The following is a 12119-nucleotide window of genomic DNA, read 5'->3' on the forward strand; positions in this document are numbered from 1 at the left end:
GGCGGTGATGGTACTAGTTTTGGTGCAGGAAGTGAAGATTTTATTGGAGGATTTGGATTATGTGATGTTGGGGAACATTATGATATTGGAGAACCTGTTGCACCTTTACCCCAACTACCTAAGAGGTTTCGTGGTAGTGATACACGTAGGGATGAAAGAAGAATAAGAAGTAGAGAACAACAGCTTGATTCATCTGATAGTAGTCATAGTTATCCATATCATCCTTACCCATCCTATAGCAGTGATAGCCAGAGCTATCCTTACCCACCTCAACAAAATTATCCTGGCCCCCTCAAAATTATCCTTGGCCCCCTCAACAACGTGGTCCTCCAGGATACGGTTTGCCAAATTATCAACAAGCCCAACAAGAGTATGTTGATCCTTTTCAGCCAAGGTATCCATTTTCTCTCCCAATGCACGAAACAGAAAAGGATGACATGATGAGCACATTTACTTATATATTTCCTACTGGATGGGGTGAAGGTAGTAGTAATCAAGCTCAACAATCTGATTCCCAAGATGCACCACGTCACTCATTTTGGTGGGGTGAAGGTAGCAGCAACAATCAAGCTCAACAATCTGAATCCCAAGATGCACCACGTCACTCATTTTGGTGGTGACATTATGTAATTTTAGTAGTAACATTATGTAAAATGTACTCTATTATTTGTGATTTATGCTATGATGTTATGTACTTTTTCAAGTTCTTCCATTAAGAATGTATACTTTTTTAAAACTATTTGAGTTAAAATACACATATGCTTCCACAAGTATAATAATTAAAAATAATTTTATACATCTAAGTCCAATAAAAGAAATTTTTACCACAAGTGTAACATGGATTTATGGTATATAAAGTCATTAATTATTGAAATAAAATATAAAAAAAATTATTTTATAGTGATTTAAAAATATGAAATATATTGGATCATACTTAAAAATTATGAAAAAATTATCTAAATTTATTTTAAAACCCAATAAATATGATTCTAAAAAAAAAATATGCGTATCAGTAAGTTTTTTGTAAATTGTGTGAAAAATAAAAAAATTCACAGTTCCAGTAACCGCAACCGTTACGCTGCGGCCTTTACACCCCGCAACCGCAACCGCGTCACCGCCACCGTTACGACGACCGCAACCGCTTTTCAGAACCTTGTACAATGGAGTCAATATTATATAAGTTTTCACTATGTTGATGATGAAAAATTATTGACAACCACATCTTATTGTCATCAATCATCCAGGATTATTTGGGGGACGCACCCAGCATTTGTTGCGAGTTCTAACCCCTTTCATGTACAAGCAAAATATTCCATTGAAATGTGCTATGCCCTAGCCTTCAGATACACTAACTTCAAAACTATCTAGGTTAAAGCTAAAATATCTTCTTATCGGTTATCAGTAGCTCCGGTGAACTATCATCTGAAGGGCAAGATCAGTTGCCTGGAAAAAAGAGAAAAAAAAACCTAATAATACACATTAATGTGTGTTTGGGAGGGGAAAGATCAGTTACCTGCTTTCAACAAAATTGTTCGTGGGCATCTCCTCAAATCTGCATCCATTAAGTGACCAATTGAAAAGAACGTTAACCCCAAAAACATAGAGATGCATAAATAGGCATGCACAAACATGTAGTGATGGTAGGATTTGTCGACCATAGCTTCCTGTGCATACCTTTTAACCTCACCATCTTTATTCATAACTCTTGGTTTAAAGATACTTTAATTCTTGTTATGCTCTAAATTGTCAACTTTTGGTAAGATATAGACAATGAATACTAGACAGTACACAATCTGTGTGGAGTTATGCACTTCATTAAGCAACACACATATACACCATAACCCCACACACTTTGTACCTACGAAGCACGGACACGGACACAGACACGTTGACAAGGCAATTTTTTAAAAATGCAACACATGACACGTGGGGGGCACACACACAATATATAATTCTGTAAATTTATTATAAGTCATATATATGAATATATCATTCTAAAAGAATAAATAAATGTAATACAACCCTAATTGAAATTATTTTTCTTTATCATTGTATTCTAAGTTATTTTATTTAAGCTTATAATTAGTTTCGTGTTGTCTAATCAATGGACATGTTTGTTTAAGCAATAGACACACGTGTCCTCCAAGTGTCCAAAGAGTGTCTGAGTCTAAATTCATTTTAAAAAAATAGGACACAATTGGATGAGTGTCAGACACATGTCTGGAAAGTGTAGGACACGGACACAAACATGGACACCGCATCTTTTTAGAAGTGTCCATGCTTCTTAGCTTTGAACCATAGACTGCAGTGGCAAATGGGGCACAAATTTTACAAATTGGTGCGAATCTTTATGGGTGCAAGTCTTGACTGTGTTTGGCACAAATATCTTTTTGGTCTTACATGCTGAACTGATATTTCCCCAATAAAATAATAGGGTGTATGACATCACAAGTGTTAATATTGTGAAGACTCTAAATTAATAGATGAATTGGTATATGTCGTCAAGTGTCAGCTATAGAAATGTAAGGACTCGTGTACCAAAATTAATGAAAATATATGAAAATGAAAAGGTATCTAAGGAGGCAATGGTGCAAACTTTCTACCTTCACAACTTAATAGACACATGCATTCAGATATGTTTATGACAGAACAATGATCAGGTCTTACCCCATCTGAAGAAAAATCATCTTGAATTGTTGTCGTACCTGAAATGAAGAGATTTTTACAAACGGTAATCTTATGAAGATATGCGACAACCATTCATTAATAAATAACCTAAGTTTCACTATGATTACTGGCCAACAAAAAAGGTGACAGAGTTCCTTCACCAAGACTTTCGTTGCTATTGTCTTTGCTATTATTTTTTCTATTCATGAGCTATTATCTCAACTGTTGTCATGCAAAAGATGCAACTCTTATAATCTATCTAAGCCATTCAGCTATCTGTTGGTAAAATTCACTTATAGCTTATAGCCTTTAGACATCTGCCAGATACCACTTAATGAACAAACATCCACCGAGTGGCAGCCTTGACAACTCTTTGCAGTTCTCAAATAAACACTAGTTAAGCGGCACCTGGTAGTCTTAGTGCAGGTGACTTGAGTTGGGGGCAGAACAAACGGTGCACCGTGTCATGCTTTTGCAGCATTGGCAATATCTATTAAATTTTCAAAACCTTCATTGAATATACTCAAATGTGCATTATTATTATTAGTAGTAGTAGTAAATACTCGTGTGTTATAAAAGGTAATTCTTTGTTAATTTTAAATGCATGTTGTAACATGCATAAATCTGCGGCTGAAAAGGCTTCGATCATTATATTACAAGATCAAAGGCAAACATTAAATGTCTCCACATAACAAAGTCTTAACAAACATTGCCAAATTAACTGTCAAATGCAAATTCCAATTTTTTTTCCCTCAGTCTTAATTGAGGATATGCCTTTGAATAGAATCAACAGGAGAAGGATCCACAAAGATAACTCCAAAAAATTCAGAATGGTTTTCGAATTGAGTAGCAAATATCTCAATTTGTTTTCAAAACTACAAAATTCCTTGTTTTCTTTAATTATGCAGTTCAACCGTAAAACAATTTCCTTTCTTGCCTTTTACACATACATTTATTTTGAGTAGACTAAGTAAAAAAGCAAACTGAGAAAGAAATTAGCAAGAGGGAGGGAGGAATAAAGAAAAGGAAAATCATATCCTTGCCTTGAGCAATGCATGGAGATGGCCACCTTCAATAGGCTGACCTTTAGCACTGAAGTTATATTCCTTGAATTCCATATCCTTCCAATCACCCCTTTGAGAGAGAGAGAGAGAGACACACACACACACACACACAGAAACAAATGTCAGCTTGACAAACTGTGAATGACATTCATGGTCAGTTAATATATAAGCAACAGACATCTCAGATGTAGCAGATAAGTAAACACCTAAGCTCTACTCTTCTTCAGTGGAATACACCAAGAGAATACACATCCAATGGTGTAGATAATCTTACGCACGAACGCCCAAGCTAACACCAAAACTTCCAACGGCACGGAGGGCATATAAGTAGCCATAACCATTAAAAGTATTCAAACATCAGCTAGGGGCATGCATGTTTAACAGACCAATATCAAGAATAGTTCATTCCTTGACAACAGGAAGCACATTAAAGAGCTGATAATTGAAATTAATTATTGTGCAGGAAGAGACCTCCTCAGCGAGAAAAAAACCTTTGGATTTGCTTTCCTTAATGCTATAAAACATACATATAGAGAATGACTACCAGTTCAAGATTCTACACTTCAAACAGCTTTGGCTTACAGATGAACATAAAAAGGGTTGAACAAGTCAATACCCCAATAAGTGGCGTAGTGAGTGGTTGGAGGAAAGACAAACAGAATCATATCTTTAATTCATAATGATACATAAAATAAGCATTGTCTTAAATCACTCAAAAAGCATGTCATTAAACCCAAATGTTTAATCATTGCATGCATAATACATGTCTCCAAGAAATATCCATCGATATCTGGATTACCTTTGCAGATTATCTCGAGTCAAATCGGTGGCAAATTTTTTCCTTTTTGGAGCATAGTTAGGACCTTTCCTTACGGAGTAGCCCTTCCACGTCCTAGGAAGAAAAGTAGATAAAGAATTATCAACAATAAACAGAATATGAGACATGTCAGAAGCAGAATTAACAAATGAAATTTTTCTCTAGTTTCACAAGTAACAACCCCAGCAGAAAGAATGGCTAATTCTTTCCGGAAAATTTTTCAGTTTCCACAACTGAAACGGAAATTACAAGCAAGCAGATTAAAAAAAAAAAAAATTGAAAAACTGGAAAGTAATTACTGTGGAGCAATGAGCTTTCGCCGTTTAAGAGCATCAATTTCTTTTGGGTCAATGACCTGTGGAATCACAACAATTTACGATACACATGAGGGAAACAAGTATACACAAAGTAGATAAAGCAGGAAGAAATAACTTATCAAAGTAGCTTAAGTTGTTTGGCCATGCTCAACATATGTAAAGTTTTGGTTTTTCATTTTTCTTTTTTCTTTTTCTTTTTGAGTGAAATAAGTTCAGTAGTGAACAATTATAGGAATCTTGGGTATAAAGCACTAGATATAAAAATGCTATGAGATAGTTCTCAAATATACACCACTAATTTATTGTTATAACCCATTCTTGCATAATTATTCTACTATAGAAATATGGTTCTTGTTTTTAGAAACAAGATGAGTACCTTATATCAAACAATGAACATAACTTTATGTTATCAGCAGTTTGTCATTGACTCTGGATGATTCTTGTGCATCGGGTGATAATAAAATTAGAAGATATTCATGTGAAATAAATAATATTAACACAAGTAATAATATCAATTTAAGTTATTTCAAGGAAAGGAAAGTTTCAGTCCTGAAACTCACAGCTGAAGAAAGTGGTAACTAATAAACTGAAATGATGAAAAAGTCAGTTAAAGATATATTTACCTCTCCATTTTGTACCCGTGTAAGCATATCTTTAACGTTATCTTGCACATTTTGAACCTACAGCAATTGACCAGCATTAGAAAATTGATAAGTAATGTATTGGTACAATAGATATGATGTATAAGTGGAAAAACACATCAATGCCAACCATATGTACTTTTCTATATGCACCATCATGTAATTGACCGCGCAGATGAATACAAGAGAACCAGCTCTCACAAAAAAGAAAACTAGACACCTGAAATGGAGCTAACAAAACTATATGTTCACAACCTATAACAAAGCAGTTGGTGATCAAGTGAAGCCTAACTCAGATTTTGAATCCAAGAATCAATCAAAAGAATGGGCAAATTTTATACAGTTAACTGAAAAAATTACATGAACAGAGAAAAACAATAGAGATGTATATACACTTCATTCAAATGACATCTGCTACATAAATTTTTCAGAGTCCATGATCTTTGACTGAATTTTAGGTGATCCAGTATATAGGGTGTTAAATCCTCACTTAACATTTACATGCAGCATATTATTCCTAAGAAGAGCAGGTTTAAGAGTAAAATCATTTCAATTTTGATTGCTCTTCTGAACAATCGGACCAATACGCGGCACCAACCACGTTCCCCAGCTCAGCGCACCGAGATCTCCTATAGCCTAAGCGCGAGGTGCGAAACAAGACGCGCGCCTCACCAAAGTGAAGCGCAAGTAGTAGAAGAAAAGCAAATAGACAAACTCTTCAACATAATATATATATATATATATAATTTCAAAAATCATAATCATTTCCGATAATCTTTAAACATAACATTCAATCTTTTAAAACCTAGAATATAATATCCAACAAAAGATAAAACATAACATTCGATCTTTTATCACTTTCTTTTCTGCTCTCTTTTGATCACGTTTGGTCATTTTATATTGAAGAGTTTTGAATCTCTATGGGTATGTCCACCAAAAAAACACTTAATCAACAGTTGGAATAGAAAAATAAGTAAACCCCATAAAGCTGACGCCTCGCATATTGCACCTCACCTCGACCTGTTCGAAGCACAAGGCTGCACCTCACGCTTAGGCGCGCGTCTTTTAAAACACTGCCCCAGCTCTCAAGGCAAGGTAAACCTTAACCGTTGTGCAAACTCATCGGACTTCCAAGTCAGTTCAGGCTCACTTTTCACACCAAGAAATTGAGTTTCAACACGCAAAAGACGAAAGACAAGATTCGCTGAATCGAGGATATCAACACCCTTTAAAATCTCAAAATTTAAGAAATCTTAATAGAACATAAGTAGCTCTTCCAGATTTATGTAATCTAAAAAATTTCTTTATGTTTACCTTTCTGGTCACTAATTGCTTTCCCATCTCCAACCATTGATTCTTTATCGCTTGTGAGCGACCTATTTTAAAAACCATTGGGTCCATTTTCCTCTGCATGCACAAAGATCAACTTCAACAATACATCTTTGGATAAGCTAACTGTTGATCATAAATAAATCTTCTAGGAGCATAAATCAAATTTCAATTAGAAAACCAAATAAATATTTAACAAAAAAGCTCAAATCTACACTAGTCTCTCGGTTGTGTTTGTTTGCAAGCAATTGGAAGCAGATGTTTTTTAAACAAGTCAAATGAATGTTACAGTCAATGCAAGAAATTTCAACTCCCAAGGACTGCATTCTACATCAAACGAATGCAGCACTCCCTACATCCAAAGTATGAAAATTGAAAATAAAATGGAATTACAGAATAGCTCATGGTTGTTCCTACATGAGAAATCCCATTATTACTTCGTGTATTAGACTACAATTTCTAACTGCATATAACCTAATATACAGATGCATGACCTGCAATTCTTCCGGTGAAATACCCTCTGGTGGTATGGCCAAGAAAACTTGCACTTCAGGTGATTCAACAGTAGCATATGTTCTCCCTTCCTCAGTAAGTACCCATCTCTCCCTCTTAATGTCCTGCACAATTACCATGAAGCATATGTAATCCACAGAAATAATATCTACAATTATATGACGTGATATGACCCAATAACGTGTCTCTTTGTCATTCTATTATACTAATGCAGTATTACCATGCAATCTGAACTCAGTATCCTGTAATGTTATTATCATAAGAGATAGGACGCTGAATAAACACGCTGAACTTGTTCTCTTATTAATCCCAAAAATGAACGTCAAAGAAGTTCAGAGATAAACACGAGACATAAAAGACCTAACAAGAGAACCAGCTCTCACAAAAAAGAAAACTAGACACCTGAAATGGAGCTAACAAAACTATATGTTCACAACCTATAACAAAGCAGTTGGTGATCAAGTGAAACCTAACTCAGATTTTGAATCCAAGAATCAATCAAAAGAATTGGCAAATTTTACATAGTTAACTGAAAAAATTACATGAACAGAGAAAAACAATAGAGATGTATATACACTTCATTCAAATGACATCTGCTACACAAATTTTTCAGAGTCCATGATCTTTGCCTGAATTTTAGGTGATTCATGCGCAATCTATTACATATGAGATTTTGATCAAATCAATACAATTGCAAAAGATACACACATATATATACATATCAGATAGAAATGTGGACCTGAGCATTGACGAATCTGAAACCATGAAGGCTCTTGATGATGTTGGTGAGTTCTTGATGATCAACTCCACGTTCGGAAGCAAACTCACCTGAGGCTGAAATCTCATCATTCTTCTCGAGGAAGCCCAGTACGACTTCCTCCGCCATCTCTCTCTCTCTCTCTCCAAACCCTTTTATCTCCTTTCCACTAGGGTTTTGTAGTCTTAGATCAAAGCCCAAACACGCAGTAGTGAGTCTATTTGGTTTGGGTCGAAACCTATAAACAGGGAGCGGTGTTTGGCAATGGTTTTTGGATTTTTTTTTGATTTTTTTCACTACAAGACACATGTTTTATAAAATCAAAAAACAAACAAATTTAAACAAAATATCATATCAAATTTCATAATTATTTTATTTTTTCTCTCACAAACATCACATCCAGCTATCTTTCCAAACACAAATTTTTTTATCTCCAATAATATCTATAATTAAAAAAACTTACAAAAAAATCCACTTCCCAAATATCCACAGGGCTTGATGAGAACACTAACCGTAAGGATCAACACAGCACAACACAACACAACACAACACAAGATAATTATAAAACAATTTAGGTCTTTTTGACAATATTCAATTTTAATTTAAAATTTAAAAATGTCAAAATGTCAATAATTTATATAAAAAGGTTAAATTTTTTTCTATTTTTTGTAAATTTTAAAATTCAAAAAATCATATCAAATATATTAATTTTTTACCTCATATTTTAGTTAAAAAATTACTAAAATAGTCTTTCCTCAAATGAGTCATTATAAATATATCTTTTGATATTTGCATAAAATAGATATGTCTCTTGTAATTCTAAAAATGGTAGTGTTACATGCATTAATTAATGTACGCACTAGTGTACCAACTAATGTTATGTCATTATTATTGACCTCAACTATTATACAAATTGTAAATATTCAAAACCTCTAAAATTATGTTACATAATTTCTTAGTATACTAGTTAGTACATTAATTGGTACATATAGCATAATTCTTCTAAAAATTATATTCCGTCCCTTTAAATTTTTATTTGTATAATAAATTATCATTTTTATTAATAAATTATAAAGTTAATTAACTATTTTTAATGATATCATAAATATATTTTAATTAATAATTTATATAATTTTATTATTATATAGTAGAGTAATTATTAATTTTATTTTCCTATTAGTTCTATTAAATAAAAATTCTGACAAAAATAAATTTGTAATTTTTTGAATTACAAGGGCAATTTATATTTTAAATAAATTTCAAAAACTATATTTGTAATTTTCTCAACAATTTAATATATAAACTGATTGTACTTTTATCATTTCATAATTATTTTTTGGGTATATTATAAGTACATCTCCTATAATTTACTTAAAATACGGATCCTATACAATAATAAAATTACCCCCTTTGTAATATTTTTTTATTTAATAGAATTATATGAAAAAATAAATTTCTAATTACTCTCCTATACAATAATAAAACTACATGAATTATTAATTGAAATATATTTCTGACATTATTAAAAACTTTTAACTGACTTGATAATTTATTGATAAAATAGGTCATTTGTTATAAAATTAAAAGCTTTAAGGGCATAATATAATTTCAGAACTACAAAAATAATGGTATTTTAAGCAAATTTCAAAAAGTATAATTATAATTTACCCCTATTTTTTCTTCACTTTTCACTTTTTTTATGTTCTCCCTCTTTTTCTCTTTACTTGTTTATTCTTGTTCCTTTCTCTTTATAAAATGTAAAAAAAAAGAAAAGAAAAAAGAGATTGATTAATTAATAATATGCATGAAAAACTTAAAAATTTGAGTGTTCATCCCGTAATTGTCATGAATGATTCGGAAAGAATGCAGAAAATTATTCATATTATCTTACAAATTTGCAAAACGGCTGACAATTTGACAATCATTGAAATATATGAGATAAATTTGGAATTCATTTGCATGATGAAAGTATCATGTTAAATTCCAGAGGCATGTAAAAACGTAAAACAACTTTGCTAATATATATATATATATATATACTTTTTTTTAATCAGTCTTGGATCAATGATTGATGTTCCAAAAAACATATTGCAAACTTTACTTAAAAATAGAAGGAAAGAAAAAAAAACATATTGCACGTGTTATTTAATTTCACAAACAAAAGCTTCCGTACTTCACTTGATAGTAAACATTAACCCATGACATTATGAAATGTTGGGTAGAGAAATTTAACAATAAGAGTTCAATTGCACCAAAAATCCAATAACCAAACAAATTGTCAAGACATGGACAGATCTATTTATTTATCCCATTTCTCTGAATTCAGAAAAATTCGAGTACAAGCTAGGCAGGAATCAGAGAGTTCCAATCATTAGAGTTGATAGAGGGTTCCAATCATCAGAGTAATCAACGGTAGAGACTCTCCGATCTGAGATTCTCTGCAATTTCAGTTTCCAATCGGTCTCCATTCTCAAGCAACTTCTCTTTATCATATAGAAGCTCCTACAACAAGGTGTACATGAGCAGCTTAAAATTTCAAGACAAGGCCTGTTTGGCACAATTTTTCTCACTAATTGAAAGTAGATAATAAGAAAACAAAAGTTTAAAACACTCATTCCTCAGCTTTAATTTTTTTTTTTTAGTAGAAGTTACATCAAATGCATATACTCCAAAAATAGCTCCAACTTAATTGTCTCATAAGGTATAAGATATAACGCATAGACTCCAAAAGCAGCTCTAACAAGATGCATCAAACAAAAAAAAATTATATACAGAAGCTGAGACATAAAAGACCTGTATGTGTACATATTTGTTCTTTATCTTTTAGGCATGGAAGCCTCGCAAAAACAATGCAGGCAACAATATTGAATTTCTCCTTTTTGCACTTTGATATTCACAAAACTTAATTCAGAAGTATAAAGTTAAAGCAAGTTACGGAGCATGAAAGGATACTATTTCCCACTTTCCACGCCCAAAAAACATATGTGTTTCCTACCCAATCATCCAGGACATCCTACATACAACCATTTAAGAAAAAACAGTTGAAACAAAAACAAAAATTGACAAAGAGAGAGTGTGTGTCTAATTCCTTCCAGTCTTCCAAAACAATCAATTAGGTTATTCATCAATCATTTGTTTTCTCTTGATATATATAAGAATGCAACCACGCAAACTATTCACCAACATATTTAACCGGCATCCAAACAAAAAATGGAATGATTTTTTGAGCTAAAATTTAGGCATTCAACTTCTGGAGCTTGGCCAATTAGAACATCTAAATTTAGCACAATAGCAGCTCAAGTTAAAATTCTATCTATTCCATCAATAGAATGTAATCAATTATGCATATTTAAATCAACTAATAAATTTGTGACAGTATCATTCTTTTTCACACAATTGTTAAAAAGGTTCATGCGCAACCAATTACATATGAGATTTTGATCAACTCAATACAATTGCAAAAGATACGCACATATATATAGATATCAGAGAGAAATGTGGACCTGAGCATCGACGAATCTGAAACCATGAAGGCTTTTGATGATGTTGGTGAGTTCTTGATGATCAATTCCACGTTCGGAAGCAAACTCACCTGAGTCTGAAATCTCATCATTCTTCTCGAGGAAGCCCAGTACGACTTCCTCTGCCATCTCTCTCTTTCTCTCTGGGTTTTGTAGTCTTAGATCAATGCCCAAACACACAGTTGATGAGTCTATTTGGTTTGGGTCGAAACCTATAAACAGGGTTTGATGAGAACACTAACCGTAAGGATCAACACAACACAACACAAGATAATTATAAAACAATTTAGGTCTTTTTGACAATATTCAATTTTCATTTAAAAATTAAAAATGTCAATAATTTATATAAAAAGGTTAAAAAAAAAATTTCTATTTTTTGTACATTTTAAAATTCAAAAAATATATCAAATATATTAATTTTTTTACCTCATATTTTAATTAAAAAATTACTAAAATAGTATGTTCTCAAACAAAAATAGGGCACACCACCTTT

The 12119-nt window shown here is 32.5% G+C and overlaps 1 protein-coding gene across 2 annotated transcripts; it reads right to left on the bottom strand.

Moving 5' to 3' along the window:
* Nucleotides 1-1172: 1172 nt before the first annotated feature.
* On the bottom strand, nt 1173-11765 carry LOC145806858 (phenylalanine--tRNA ligase alpha subunit, cytoplasmic-like). 2 transcript variants are annotated; one of them, XM_082904692.1, is made up of 10 exons: nt 11609-11765; nt 7330-7452; nt 6821-6913; nt 5489-5545; nt 4848-4903; nt 4531-4623; nt 3711-3801; nt 2668-2705; nt 1514-1552; nt 1173-1443 (listed from the first exon to the last, which is right to left on the bottom strand). In XM_082904692.1, exons 1-10 carry the CDS (start codon nt 11753-11755, stop codon nt 1419-1421), a joined length of 762 nt encoding a protein of 253 aa, XP_082760818.1. In that variant the 5' UTR covers nt 11756-11765; the 3' UTR covers nt 1173-1418. The 2 variants fall into 2 exon arrangements, with proteins under 2 accessions (XP_082760818.1, XP_082760817.1); XM_082904691.1 differs by lacking the exon at nt 11609-11765 and adding an exon at nt 8088-8365.
* Nucleotides 11766-12119: the final 354 nt, after the last annotated feature.

This window comes from Camellia sinensis, chromosome 2 (genome assembly GCF_055761805.1).
Source record: "Camellia sinensis isolate YWXY chromosome 2, ASM5576180v1, whole genome shotgun sequence".
NCBI lineage: Eukaryota > Viridiplantae > Streptophyta > Magnoliopsida > Ericales > Theaceae > Camellia > Camellia sinensis.

Bases quoted from the DNA above. Each gene is read 5' to 3' on its own strand.
- LOC145806858 (XM_082904692.1), bottom strand. From the start codon at position 11,755: ATGGCAGAGGAAGTCGTACTGGGCTTCCTCGAGAAGAATGATGAGATT. The intron at 4,624-4,847 runs GTAATTACTTTC...TTTTCTTCCTAG, and splicing joins CGAAAGCTCATTGCTCCACA to GACGTGGAAGGGCTACTCCG. The intron at 3,802-4,530 runs GTAATCCAGATA...TCTCTCTCAAAG, and splicing joins ACTCGAGATAATCTGCAAAG to GGGTGATTGGAAGGATATGG.